Source organism: Orbicella faveolata, unplaced genomic scaffold (assembly GCF_042242905.1).
Source record: "Orbicella faveolata isolate gen_17 unplaced genomic scaffold, um_ofav_v1 contig_47, whole genome shotgun sequence".
Taxonomy (NCBI): domain Eukaryota; kingdom Metazoa; phylum Cnidaria; class Anthozoa; order Scleractinia; family Merulinidae; genus Orbicella; species Orbicella faveolata.
The window spans coordinates 8,296,177-8,309,980 of NW_028301577.1; the positions used below are offsets into that span (position 1 = coordinate 8,296,177).

The following is a 13,804-nucleotide window of genomic DNA, read 5'->3' on the forward strand; positions in this document are numbered from 1 at the left end:
AAAGACACGGGCCTCTATAATCAAGAGATTAAAGCGTGTTTCAAAGCAAGCATGATTGGTAAACAAGATCTTCAAATCAGAACATTGAGTCCTTTTGGTGTGTAAACAAGGTGTTCATCCAAAATGTCACATTGGTTTCTGTTTGACAATTGAAAAAATGCTTGGTGACCAACTGCTATTTCCAGAAGCTCGGACAAACCAAGTTATTAACCCCTGAGTTATTGTTTGCATTTCTATCACTTTCTAAATTTTAAACATCTTTCAAATGGTAAATTACACATAGTGATCATCTGACAAAAATTTATCTTGTCAAAGGGTTACTTAAAAAGGAGTTCGTTTTGTTGTGTTGGATCCAAAGCAGATTGTCTAGGACATCTGCAATTCACTTCACTTCACAATGCACCCATAACTACCGATTGAAAAATACACATTTAAGTTATTTCTGACAAAAGTCTTTTTTTATTTATTTTATCAGTTGGTCTTTGTTCCTTCTTCAAAATTACCATTTGTTCAGCCTAGCCTTGCATAGAGGACAGAACCTGAAAGTTGTAAGGGAAAAGACGAAGAGTTCATTACCTTTTTTTCCCAGTAAACTAATTACATTATTACTGAGAATGATTAGTGGAAGGAGGACTATAAAACATTGTTCAAGTTGCCCAAATATTTTTAACAAATGTTGTATATATATATATGTTACATACATATATATATATATATATATACATACCAGAGAGCTTTACTCTTGCATTTTCGTCATATTAGTCAATGTTGCATATCCATGTCATTTCACTGCCATTTTTAGAACATGCTTTGATTTTCACATTTTCCTATCCTTAGCACAAAACTACAATCAGACAAATGTCTCATTCATTGAGTCAATGATAATTGTTCTGAACTAACCAGGGATTTTCTTCGGGCACCCTTGTCAGGTTTAGGCACTGTAGGTGATAATATCGGTTTCCTGGACACTAAAAAAAAACAATTAAATATTATCAATCATTTCATGGTGTTAATCCTTTAATACGTTAATCCTTTCACTTTATTTTTAAACTTAACAATTGTAGGGAAGAAAACTTTAAAACTTAAGCACAGTTCCAGGCAACAGCCCTAGTTACCGCTACTCTTTGAATTCTGATTGCATCACTTACAAGGGGTTCAACTTTATTAGCATGTTGCACCAGTGCCATTATTTCATATTTCTAGTCAAAGACTAATAATATCTCTATTTTGTGGAGCTCTCTAATTAGCAAAACACATCCAGTAGGAAGCAAAATCTTCAATAACCCCTTAATTTGGGAAGTTCAGATATTAAGTGCCGGTAATCATCAACGGAACTCTATTCAAGGAAGTCTGATTTCTCTTAGTTACCTTTGTATCTCTTTTGCGTTTTTTGTTCTCGCATATTATCATGTTGTCCTCTTCTGATTTGGACTTCTCCTGTTTGAAGGTAGACATATTTCAATTTATTGATTGGATTAATGAGCAATAATTTTTCAGCAGTCTACGTATAAATAGTTGTGGTCATTATTTCAGCATTACAAATGTATTAGTTGCATTTACAGTATCCAGAAGTTTGATGTCCTTACGGACCACACACACACACACAAAAATCCATTCATGTGAGAGGGCTGTTTACTTGTAAGTGCTTATGGTTGGTTAAAGGGCAGTGTTTCTTTATAGCGTAACAAGATTGAGTGTAGGTAAACATAGGCTTGGGGTTAAACTGTATTAGGCTATGGGAGACATCATATATCATTGAGTGAACTCATAAGTATTTATTATTAATTTATGAAGTGATGACTACATTATTTTGTATTTCTAATTATTTATAATAACTTGACGTACCAGTTTGCAACAACAGTACTTGTACTCTGTGGTATGCTCTATGAGTGTAAACAGAAAGGAAATTAGATCATAAATTACAGAGAGCGAATGTACGGCTAATTTACACTAGTAGATTTAGTGTAGATTTGTCATTTTGTGTGTAATTACATGCTTTGTATAAAGGCTGGTTTTCACTAGAACATAACCACAAGCACAAGCATAAGCATAAGCATAAGCACAAGTGAAAACAGCTTTGACATAACCATAAGCATAAGCAGAAACATAAGAAGAACGACCCCACTTATTTGTCTTGTGCAGTTTTCACTAGTGACGCGCCCGACGTAAGCATAAACATAAGCACAGGAAACACGGAACTGTTCCTTCTTCTTGCGCTTATGCTTATGTTTATGTCGAGCGCGTTACTAGTGAAAACAGCACAAGACAGATAAGTGGGTTCGTTCTTCTTATGTTTCTGCTTCTGCTTATGTTTATGTCACAGCTGTTTTCACTTGTGCTTATGATTATGCTTGTGCTTGTGCTTATGCTCTAGTGAAAACCAGCTTTTAGGCAAGCCCAGTGATGATCCATCTCGATTGCAGAGCATTTTTTGGAGCAGAATTAGGACTAAAGGACATAAATGAGAATACTGCATGATCTATGCTGAACAAAACACTGCAAATTAAGGGCTGGGATCTGTAATGTATTGTATTAAATTTTAAGATACTAGTTCATTGAACCTTTTTTTCACTTATAGCACATGCTGGGATTGCAGAAGATGAAGGGGTACTTTAAGTTCTTCAATGAATCGTTAGTTCTAAATACCTGATGATTTTCGTTTTCTTGAAGTCGGCTCTATGATGATGTTTGGTGAGCTTGTTTTACCATTGACAGATGTGGTTAATTCTTCTGCATCAGGTTCCACTGGTGGTAATCAAAATCAAATTACTGTATTAATCTTATTAATATCTTATACAGATGCTAAAGAGACTACTCATTCTGTGACAACTAACCAAAACCATAACTTGTAATGCATATAAAATTTAGGATGGAATTTTTGTTTAAAGCATGCTAGAAGGACTGGAGGTTGTGTGACCGTTGCCTTTCTGAGTATATTATAAATTTTATTTAGTTAAATTAATAAATACCTGAATTTTTTGTCTTTTTTGGTTTCACATTGACAGTTCTTGTCTTAGACCTTTCATTTAGAGTTCTCGTTAAATCGTCTTCATTTATAGGATCAGATTCTGCTGAGTAAATCAAAATTGGTTAGTGCATTAATATCTAAAAATGGGGAAATATATTTCAGGTAGCATTTTGGTATGCAAATAATTTCATGCTGATATATTGTCCAGCATTACATTTATTATTGATTAACCAATGATATCTTCAGGTCTAATTTACTAATTTACTTCAACACATAATGTTGTGTTTCCTGTTGGTACAACTCAGAGGTAAGGGTTCAAATAAATTTCACTCACCTACTAATAAGCCAATGCCACTATCATTCAATTCATTCAATCCTGGTGACAGTGGTGTAGCTGTTGGTGACGCTAGTGTATTTGAATGTGGTGACTGCAGTGTAGCTGCTGCTGGTGTTGACAACAACACATTTGGCTCAGCGGCTGGTGGTGACAGCACTGGAACAGGTGGAGATGGCACTGCAGCTGGTTTTTGCAAAACTACAGCTGGTGGTGATGGCGCAGCAACTGATGACTTCAGTACCTCAGCTGTGGTAGATGGCACTGCAGCTGGTGATGACAGCACTGCAACCTGTCGCGATAGCACTGCAGCTGGTGGCCACAACAGTGCATCTGATGAAAACTGCACTGCAGGTGGTGACGATGGCACTGCAGCTAGTGGTGACTGTACTACAGCTGGTGACGATGTTGCTATAGCTGGTGGAGATGGCACTGCAGCTGGTTTTGGCAAAACTACGGCTGGTGGTGATGGCGCTGCAACTGATGACTTCAATACCTCAGCTGTGGTAGATGGGACTGCAGCTGGTGATGACAGCACTGCAACCTGTCGCGATAGCACTGCAGCTGGTGGTGACTGTACTACAGCTGGTGACGATGTTACTATAGCTGGTGGCAACAGAACTGAAGCTGGTGGAGATAGTACTGCAGCTGGTGACGATGGCACTGCAGACTGCAGCTACTGGAGACTGTACTGCAGCTGGTGACGATGTTACGACAGCTGGGGGCAACAGCACTGAATCTGGTGGAGATAGCACTGCAGCTGGTAGTGATGGCTGAGTATCTTTTGATTTCTTATCAATCAATCCAAAATCTGCAAAAATAGATAGCTAAGAGTATTCAAGATTTTCAATTATTTTACATTTTCACATTGGAATCCTCACTAAGCTTAGTATGTTATTACCATAAACTGAAATCAGGTTTAGCACTTCCCTGATGGTTGTTTGGTTTGTAAATTCTAATTTGGCAAGCACTTTGTCTTGTGCATCAACTATCTGGATCAAGAAAAAGTACTGAGTAATAATTACATGTCGCAAACTCCTCCCATGCTTCTGGTCTGAATGCGCTTCTTTTAATGAAGACACAGTTCCTAAAAACTGTGGTATCCTTTGCCTCCTTGCACCTGGAAATGGTGGCACCGTCGTCGTTGGCATTGAATACCTGCTTGGCTTTTGTGGTTACCCCAAGACCATGGTTCTTTATATCTTGTTTGATTCGGTCTTGGGGTGCCATAGTGTCCAGGCCATGGTTGCTCAGCTTTGCCAAGAAGGGAGCCAATGCCACAGCCAGTCCATTGAACTTCTTTTCCCCTTGATCAGGTGTCTTAAGATTGAATGTGATGCTGGGGTTTATGCAAGTCAACAGCTAAAACCAAAAAAAAAATTATTAGCAAATTTTAGTTGTTGGTTTTTAACTTGAACTGTTACTTTTACCCAAACTACAAAATATGTGCTGGAATTTTGTATAATTTTGTTGGGCATTTATAGCACAGCTTTATTATTATTTTTTTTATAAGGCGACAACAACATCATTATTCAGTGTTGCAAATGCACTTTAGGGACCTAACTATCAAGTGTTTGGTGAAAAATTTACCATATTCCAGAAACCATGTTATGAAAAAGTCCTTGTATATTCTTGTACACATGAACTGGTCTATAGTCTCGTACATTTCACAGCCATGTTGTAAACACATTGCCATTACCAATGCAAGGTGACCAACAAATATTACCTCTTTTTAGGTGCTGCTATAACATGAAATGTTAATTCAAAGACATTTGAAAGGTTAACGATAATTATTTAAAGGCAAAATCTACCTTACCTTCCCTCTTGTCAAGACCTCACAACGAAGGCCTTTTAGTATTAATGATGTAATAATTGGCCCTCCATCTTCGGTGCTGGTACCATTTTCCAGTTTTGTTTGGTATCTTTTGATACAAAGGGAGTATATTGCTTCTAGAAATTACTGTTCCAGCATTTCTATGCTCACTAATGTATCATCATTGACAAGATTGATGATCTGCAAGTTAAGTGGTAGTGGCATTCAGTGTAAATTTATTTCTCATCGTTTTTTCAATACATTTACAGTTATTTAGTTGAAAATTTAGAGAGGTCTGAATCGTATTGTCATAATACAATTTTACTGTCCAGTCATGTATTTCTGATTTACTTCAATTTGTTTTTAAATCATTGTTTATGTTGCAGAAGGGCACTGCAATTATCATCACATGTGAGAATATCATAATAATAACTCCTTGATTAATCAATTAATTGCAAGTGATCCCATCCCTTGCCTTTCAACTCTTCCTTATCAAGTTAAAAATGGCTTACTTAAAAGGGAAACAAGCTCTGATTTGATAAGTTCAAATGAAACCTTTTTGAAAACAGGCTGATATCCTGTGGGGGGAGGGAGGGGTGATACTCCCTTACATGGGCTATATAAGTATGTACAGCCCCAAAGGGTATGGTTTTTCAGTCTTTTTTTTGGTCCGATGGGGTATCGATTTTGCCCTGGAAATCACAGATTTTTGCCATAAAAAGGGTAAGGGTTTTGGGAAGCGGGCCTCACACCCCCGCCTGATTTTTCTAAGAGAACCATCCCCCCCACATGCGATATTTCCAGAGAGCTTTCTAAAAAGCAACCATTTTCATCCTCATTTGAAGTAATCACCTCAATTAGTCTCTTCCCCTTAATTAATCTTTTTGGAGTAAAAAATATAATATCCTCGCCATTTACATGTTAGGATCGCATATTGGACATGTACATCATTTGTTTTTTACCTCTTCTGCCATTGAGATAAGGAGACTGTAGTTATCCAGTACCCTGTCGTCGATATCAGGACAGTCCTCTGAAATTGTAACTTTAATTTCGTTACTTCTAGCCAAGACTTTTGAAATGTTGATAGCAATCAATGCTCCTAGGGCTCTGGGAGCATTGGCCAGTTGTACTTTTAAGTTTTCTTCTGCTTGTAATTGGGCTTGGAGCCCATTTGGGCTCCTTGGCCCCACGACAAATGGAATTAACACCAGGCGGCTGGCAATCCTGTTGAATTTGTAGAGAAAAGTGTTTTTTGTTTACTAACAAGGCATTTGAGTTTTAATCTTCAGGAATGCAAAGTGTGACAACAAATCATAGGTTAAAAAGGGACTGTTCATCAAGAGTAAGTAAGGGATGCATTGGACAAAATTACCTATTAGATTTAATTAGGAAATCAATATGAATGCAATACTGAACTTTAAATTATGTTGACTCCATGCAATGGATGGTTTCTTTGGTTGAAGAAGGGTAAAAAATCTTTCTCATTGGCATACCTGTAATCTTGTGCAAGCCCATCAAGAGCCTCCCAGTTAAGTGTCACCAGCGGGCAGGTCTTGGGCTTCATTTCCCGGCTGCAGGTTCCATCCTTCCCACCATCGAAGTAGGCCAGAGCAAGCTCTCCCAGTTGACGGGTATTTTTGATATCATCCAGCACGGGTGGAAAGGTAGACCTAGAGCAAAGGCGTGGGATGAATCGTTCCCTTGCTGATGAAAAGAATTGTCTACCATTGCCCATAAGATGTAGAGCTGCCCTGGCTGATTTGGTCTTTCCCAGCCTATGTTCACCACAAATTACTGGGACAGGGAAGTGGTTGCCTTCCTCTATGATTTTATCATAGTGCAGTCCCAGTGTAGCCCCAGCTGCAAAATTAAATTTATGGCTACTGTAATTAAATGTCACTTAATCCTAATTCATGTGGTTTCTACAAAAGCACTGTTAGTATGGTAGTTCTGTGGCCAGCAGACTGGAACCTTTTAAGTTTCTTTTGGAGTGGGTGTAAATCTTTTTTGTGACAGCATACATTATACCAAGCTGGTATATAGATAGGGTTAGCTATTTTAATATTTCATGTATTTTTGTTTTAAACACTCTAAGTTCCAAACATAATTCAACTCCCCTGTGCCATCTATAAAGGTTTTGAACAGAAAATTAAGGTACAGGAAGGGGTGCCCACCACACAAATGTCATCAGCACTGTGTCTCAATTTTTAATTAAAATGCACTACTTATCACAATTCATTTATCAAACTTACCCACAGCTACAAGGGATGCCATGAAATTGGTGTGCAGGGTCTCCTTCAATGCCCGTAAAACATCGTTGAGTATGTCAGTTTTGAATGGATAGATGACCTCTTGAGTCTTGACTTTGTCATCAAAGAGGTCATCTATCCAGACAAACTCCTGGTCTTCTTCTGGTACAATTTCCCCCTTTCCATCTATTTGGGTGTTCTCGTCTAATATCCAGACTTCTGACCCTTCTTGTCTTCCAATTAATTTGGCTGCCTTATAAGTTTGACGCCTGTTTTCATTTTCACAGTTTCTGTCGAGAATATACGTATTCGATGATGGAATGTGATAATTATATATAACTAGGTGAGTATCTTTGATGAACCTTAGATCTATTGTTGTCAATGCGACAACCAAGTAATAAATATTATGTCATATCCACGGTAATCTGCATACCTTGCCATTTTGTGTAGTAAATATAGTCATATTCCTTTGAGTTTTGTTCATGTAGATGAAGATCAGGTAGCTAGGCTGATAAACATCCAAATTTTTTGAATACAACATGCAAGGTGTGATACATTGGTGGTCTGTCAAATTTCTGGTTTTCATATAATTATATGTTTTGGAATGAAAATCTTAGTACTACCTTCAAATATTTAAGAATGTTGAGTTTCCAGTAACCTCAAATGAAGTCTTCAACAGACTGTGTAAAACTAATTTTACTTGTCAGGGGCAAATCTCACTACTTAATGGATTCAACCGATCATTTCACTATGCCCTATCAGATGATAGACCCACAATAAGTGATAGAACTTCTAAATTACTTACCGAAAGTATGACTTCATGATGTCCCTTAAGAACATTCGGAATTGTGTTGAGTCAAACTCACACATCAACACACCAACATTGCATGATTGGTTGAGTTCTTTGATAAATTTACCAACCCCGCCATTCAGAACTTTGTTAGTTCGAAAGAAGCATTTTCTGGAAAAAGGAAAAATGAATTGGCCACTAAAAAACAAATACCGGAGTAGACAACTTAGCATAGTGATAAATTATGATCTATATAAGCTGGCGAACTTGTCAATTGGACAAAATGTTTTCAGAGTTAAGCATTCAGTCAATTACTCTTCAAGCGATATTTTACAAATTACAGGCTACCTTTTGTAATAAAAATTAGACCTACAAAATAAAGTTTCTAGTATTAAGGTGATATAGGAAAATCCTAATTAAATAAAATATAATATTGAATAATTAATTTTTGAAATCCAAGAGCAAGAAGCATAGTAGTGAATGTAAACTTCAACCGCTAAGGCTCTTATTGCATAAGGCTCCCTCTCCCCCTGCAAATATCCTAATTGTATTAAGACCTTTAATCAAACCAAAATAAAAGAAACAATCATAATAAAACTTGGTAACAAATCCAATAGAAATACTCATCCACTTTGTGAGAAATATACACCAGCAATTATTCACAACAAGAATCAATAGAATTTTTACATGAATATTAAAACTTCATTAATTAAGGAGGTTTTAAGGAAATTAAGGCACCTACCCATGCAATATGCTTGAAATATGCAGGCACCCCCTTGCTTCAAGAGAGACGGGATTTAAAGAAAAGGGTATGGGTATTGATATCCAAATATAATATTGTTTTACCTGTCTTGGCCAGTGATGGAGCACTTGACAAGACAGAGGAAACCACTGTCTTGCCCTCCAGCGTCAACGTGCTTTAGCAGAGTTATCGAGAAACAGCCTTTCTCGTAATATTTCCTGTTGCCATTGCTATCTTTTCCCATGATTCCCATGGTTCGCTCGTTAATGACAAATTCTGGTGGGCTCATCTGCATGGACAGAAAAACGTGTACAATGAAACTTAATAAGCGGACACCATTGAGAAATTAGCTATAGTCCGCTCAAAACCTGATGTCCACTCTAAACAGGTTCTAATATATTATGCAGGTTTAATTGGGCAGTAAATATGGGAAGAAAATTTCTGGACTCAAGCAGGTGTCCACTTATTGATGAGTGTCGGCTTAATATGGGGTCCGTTTAAAACAGGTTTCAATGTATTCATTTTAAAAGGATCACCCTTGCTTCAGATGTTTTTAAATTAATATGCAAAAGATTTCTGAATTCGAGGAGGTTAGTGACGGAGGGTGTGATCTGCTACATTTGAGGTCTACGGACAATTTTGGCGCAAATCAACGTGTCAACAATATTTCCTTACGATTTGAGACGGGGAAATAACAAAATACAGCTCGTTACTGTCTTTTGCCCAAATTCGGACAATCCTACTTGCCGACACTGAAGACTCGACGTTTCGTTATTTTCTACATCGGACAAATGAAATAAAAGATGGCTTTGCAGGATTGACTGATTGTTCTGTTTCACCAACCCCCGCCCGCGAACCTCCGTTTACGGATAAATTTCGAAAGGGAAACTTTGAATCTAAAATGTGTCCGGAACCAGAGCTGTCCGAAAGTTGTACATCTATTATCTCACCTTGACACCTTGTACTAGCTATTGATCGATCGTGAATGAGAAGTCAAGCTTGGCACCTATAATAAAAGGGTACAATACGAAAGTTTATGCCTTTAAATCGCGACATATCGCAGTAAACCTTACTTCATTTAAATTAATGCATTACTTCTTACATCAAATATTCTTCACAAGGTAGAATAATGTTTTTTTCCATTTCCCGCCAAAGTTGTACAATCGCGCGCGGGCATTCGGCGCGCCGACATTTCAGTTTCACAAACGTATATTATGAGTTCCAACATTTGACGCCTCTCTGTTACATTGAATAAAATTACGGTTTTTACGTTACAGATGAACAAAGCTTACCTCACTTGAAGAAACGTATATTAGCTTCAATTGAAAGATGACTTCGAAGCGACTGGTCGACGACTGTACACTCGGGCCGTACAGTAATAACAATAATAAGCTTATGTACAAAGTAATACTTGGAATATGAATATGTACAGCTCGGAATATAAGTAGTACTATATACGACAATATGTACAGTAATACGTGGAAAAGAAAGATCAAATTGAAGGAATAGGCTTACGAAGAGAAAACCTCAGTCAGTCCGAGTAGTCTTCCAGTGAAAGTGACCTTTTGGTCGCGGCGTAAATATTTTATAATAAGCTTCGATTTTCCCTCCAAAATGTTTCCCGGAAAGCTATTGGCCAAACATGCCCATGTGACGTTCATTTGCGGGAGGCCACATAAGGGCAATGGTATATACAATGTAAACATGAATCGTAGTATCACACTGTGAAAGTGACCTTTGGTAACCACGTGATCTTAAACCTCTCCTTTTTCCTGGAAATTTATCCTAAAAACGCTATTGGCCAAACATGCCCATGTGACGTTCATTTCCGGAAGGCCACATAAGGACACGATCCTTGTGAACTTTGTATACACCCCATTAGTATCACACTGTGAAAGTGACCTTTGGTAGCCATGTAATCTTAAGCCTTTTATTTTTCCCTCCAAAATTATTTCTTCCATAGCTAGCTATTAATAAGTAAAACGAAGAATGGGTAACTGGAGAAAGCTGCGTGTAAAAATGGGCAAAAGAATTGGCCCGAAAAAGTTTAGCGATTCTTTTAGTCGAAACTTTCAGGTGTAGAATAATTTTCTTAAAGAGCAAAGAATTTTTTTAAGATTTCTAGGGATGTTATTTTTCAGGAGTTCATTCTCTAAGTGGGAAGGTAGACATATGTTGACATTTGACCGAGGTCTCGGTTGTGTGGACCCACGTGCACCGTGTCAAGAAGTCTATCGAGAAATAACCTCTTGGCCGGTATAATGTGATTACTACTACGAGCGTTCTACAGTTAATACCGAGAGGAACTGTCTATCTCCTTGATCAAAACTTGATCAGTTATCACGCAGGATTTTGATAACTTTAAAATGTTAATTGGTTTGAATTCTTGAGTTAAATTTGTTTCGCTGTCACAATCCATGTGAACTTTGCATGTACCACATTAGTTTCACGTGCTATGATTATTTAATTGATGAAAGCTGGCGTACGTTTCCGGCCAAAAATAAAAGGAAGAACTGACCTAACCCGAAACGGTGGCGCTCTTTTTTGTCACACTTTCTGTTGCAGAATAGTTTTTCTCGCTGCGCTCAAAATGATCTCTGGCGCCAGTCGGGCTTTGATTCTCCTTGCGCATAAGCAATGATTTATACACTTAGTCACTTAAGATTGTTCCGGGCTTTGTTTGCTCTTGTGGTAGGGGTCCAGTACGATAACTAAAACATCTATTAGGGCCAAGTAGCACTAGAGGGCAATTTGGGAATTGTCCCAGACAAATCCAGAATGAAATAGGCCGGTGACTAAAGATTTGTCTGGAAAAGTTAGCACGGTCGACGGCGTCTTTGAAGTTTGTCCGTCGGCGACCCAATTTTGTGCTTTGGCGAACAAACCGGTCGCACTTGGCTTTCCATTGTGATGACAGACTTCTGACAAAAATAAACAGTTTTCTCCTTAGTGCGACTTGGCCCTTATTGTTGGGTACCCGTGAAACATGACAACGCCTCGTAAACCGCGTAACAATCATGTTAATACAGTCGAAGCTGTGTTATTGACCTTAACTAAGTGAACAACTCCACATCGTTAAGAACAATGACCACTGTATCGGCGCTCTGATTGGCATACAACCATTGCCATTCAACTGTATAGAGACATTCTCGTTAGAGGATAAGCTAAGTTATTCTTTTAATTAACCGGGGACACATTATGGGGGCACAATTTGGATCTTTCAATTGTGTGAGCTGACTCACATAATAATTTATGAAGGACTTATTTTGATGGTCCTATTGATAATGATTTAAAGAAGCTTCTTAAAAAAACATACCCAAATCAAGACTAAAGGGCACAAAAGATGACCTAGTTATGAACAGAAAGGACGAAATCGAGACCCTATTTTCCCAAACGGCTCAAAAGCATATTCTCCATAGTTAATATAAGGAAGTGCCACACCCCTTGAAGTACACAGACGTGTGTACATGCATTTATCGCCATTATCTCGGTATTGGACAGGAGAATAAAACAAAAGTCAATAAATAAATAATTTTACGGGAATTTTATATTCTAAATGTTATCTGTAGACTGGGCAAGTTCCCTTAGGTGGCTATCTTTCCCTTGCATTCCTAGTGGCCGCTTTATAGAACAATTCTCCTAAGCAGTCATCCAGCTCCAGTTACCGAAAGCTTTTTCGCGTCCCGAGGCCAAGGGTGTCCGTTTACGAATGCTTCCACTGTAGGAACCATCATTGGGTTGCTTCGTTGAAAATTAATGTCCAAATAAGCTAGGACTGAAGTAGGAATATCGTATTTCTTAAATAAGATTAGGTTTCCAAGAAACAGCACGCATCCAACCAATGAAAAATCAATGTTCCCAATCCAGAGCACTTCTTCTTTTTCCTGTTAGTAGCCACCTAACGGGAATCCGGCATTCCTCCCGTTCTACATTTTTCAATACACGAAGGTGTCCGCAACAGGGAGTTTCGACTGTGCTTATTTAATGCTTACTGAAGTTCATTGTTATCAGCTCTTTTTTTATCAAACCAGCGGTGCTGCCTAAAAGCCTATTCTATTACCAAAACTTCAACCGCCCACAAAATCCCACAAGAAACAGCACAACACCCGGATCTAGAGTACCCTTGTTAAACTTTTGCGGGGCTACATATCCAGAGCTTTTGACGAGGGACGGACCGTTGGCCATTTTATTAATGGCTTTTTTAGCTGCATCTAACACATGTGGATACTACTATATATTACTTCACAAACTTCGATTTGGCAAAACCTATTACGCGGTCCAGCGCGTGCCTAACAGATCTGAGTCGAGTTTTAAAACCAGTATTGTGCCAATCCTCCAGTTGTGATTTACCCTAGAATTCCGAAAATAACGGCCCACCCGAAAATAGCAAATCAGTAGCAGCGCGCTCGAAAGTAGCTGTTCGCTGAAGATTACCAATGGACTACAATATAAAATCTTTCAAACGAACGTATGAAAGTTCATATATTTGAACTGCAGAGAATGATATGAAAACTCGATTGATCATCGCAGTTATACACACAACTTAGAGATCATGGGTTCGAATCCCGTTCAGGCCTGAATTTTTTTCAGGCCTTATTTCACAACTGCTCACGTTGTGTGTATAACTGCGATGATCAATCATGTCTTAATATAAAATCTTATTACATTTGACATAACGTGACAAGTAGTACTTTTCATTGAGTGTACAATGTAACATTAGAGACTTGATGTAAAAAGAAACTGGAACCAAAACGGGACTAGTTTCTGTTTTACTTCGAATGTAACTGTCCTGTCTATTTGGGTAGTTAGTAACATACATACACGGAATTTTTATTTTAATATTACACATCCGCTTTTTCCAAAACGACTGCGAATCACTGTAAAAGTGAGTATTTTTTAGCCACCTGC

At 38.0% G+C, this 13,804-nt stretch overlaps 2 protein-coding genes across 4 annotated transcripts; both read right to left on the minus strand.

Moving 5' to 3' along the window:
- Positions 1-436: 436 nt before the first annotated feature.
- Positions 437-4,998, minus strand: LOC149097016 (uncharacterized). The gene is made up of 9 exons (XM_089279822.1): positions 4,867-4,998; positions 4,461-4,664; positions 3,303-3,978; positions 2,970-3,071; positions 2,647-2,745; positions 1,846-1,883; positions 1,369-1,437; positions 901-968; positions 437-539 (listed from the first exon to the last, which is right to left on the minus strand). Exons 1-9 carry the CDS (start codon positions 4,996-4,998, stop codon positions 500-502), a joined length of 1,428 nt encoding a protein of 475 aa, XP_089135948.1. The 3' UTR covers positions 437-499.
- Positions 4,793-11,268, minus strand: LOC149097017 (uncharacterized). Of its 3 annotated transcripts, XM_089280228.1 has the most exons (8): positions 10,189-11,268; positions 9,847-9,902; positions 9,001-9,185; positions 8,170-8,325; positions 7,368-7,654; positions 6,609-6,975; positions 6,078-6,339; positions 4,793-5,316 (listed from the first exon to the last, which is right to left on the minus strand). In XM_089280228.1, the coding sequence occupies exons 3-8, from the start codon at positions 9,183-9,185 to the stop codon at positions 5,260-5,262; spliced, it is 1,314 nt and encodes a 437-aa protein (XP_089136354.1). In that variant the 5' UTR covers positions 9,847-9,902; positions 10,189-11,268; the 3' UTR covers positions 4,793-5,259. The 3 variants fall into 3 exon arrangements, with proteins under 3 accessions (XP_089136354.1, XP_089136355.1, XP_089136353.1); XM_089280229.1 differs by lacking the exons at positions 9,847-9,902; positions 10,189-11,268 and having other exon boundaries at positions 6,120-6,339; positions 9,001-9,243; XM_089280227.1 differs by lacking the exons at positions 9,847-9,902; positions 10,189-11,268 and having other exon boundaries at positions 9,001-9,243.
- Positions 11,269-13,804: the final 2,536 nt, after the last annotated feature.

Coding starts and splice junctions, on each gene's coding strand:
- LOC149097016 (XM_089279822.1), bottom strand. CDS start 4,998: ATGGCAATGTGTTTACAACATGGCTGTGAAATGTACGAGACTATAGAC. Junction 969..1,368: donor AACGCAAAAGAGATACAAAG/GTAACTAAGAGA, acceptor GTTTTTTTTTAG/TGTCCAGGAAACCGATATTA. Junction 540..900: donor GTGCCCGAAGAAAATCCCTG/GTTAGTTCAGAA, acceptor TACAACTTTCAG/GTTCTGTCCTCTATGCAAGG.
- LOC149097017 (XM_089280227.1), bottom strand. CDS start 9,191: ATGCAGATGAGCCCACCAGAATTTGTCATTAACGAGCGAACCATGGGA. Junction 8,326..9,000: donor TCCATCACTGGCCAAGACAG/GTAAAACAATAT, acceptor TCCTTTTTCCAG/AAAATGCTTCTTTCGAACTA. Junction 5,317..6,077: donor TTATCTCAATGGCAGAAGAG/GTAAAAAACAAA, acceptor CTTAACTTGCAG/ATCATCAATCTTGTCAATGA.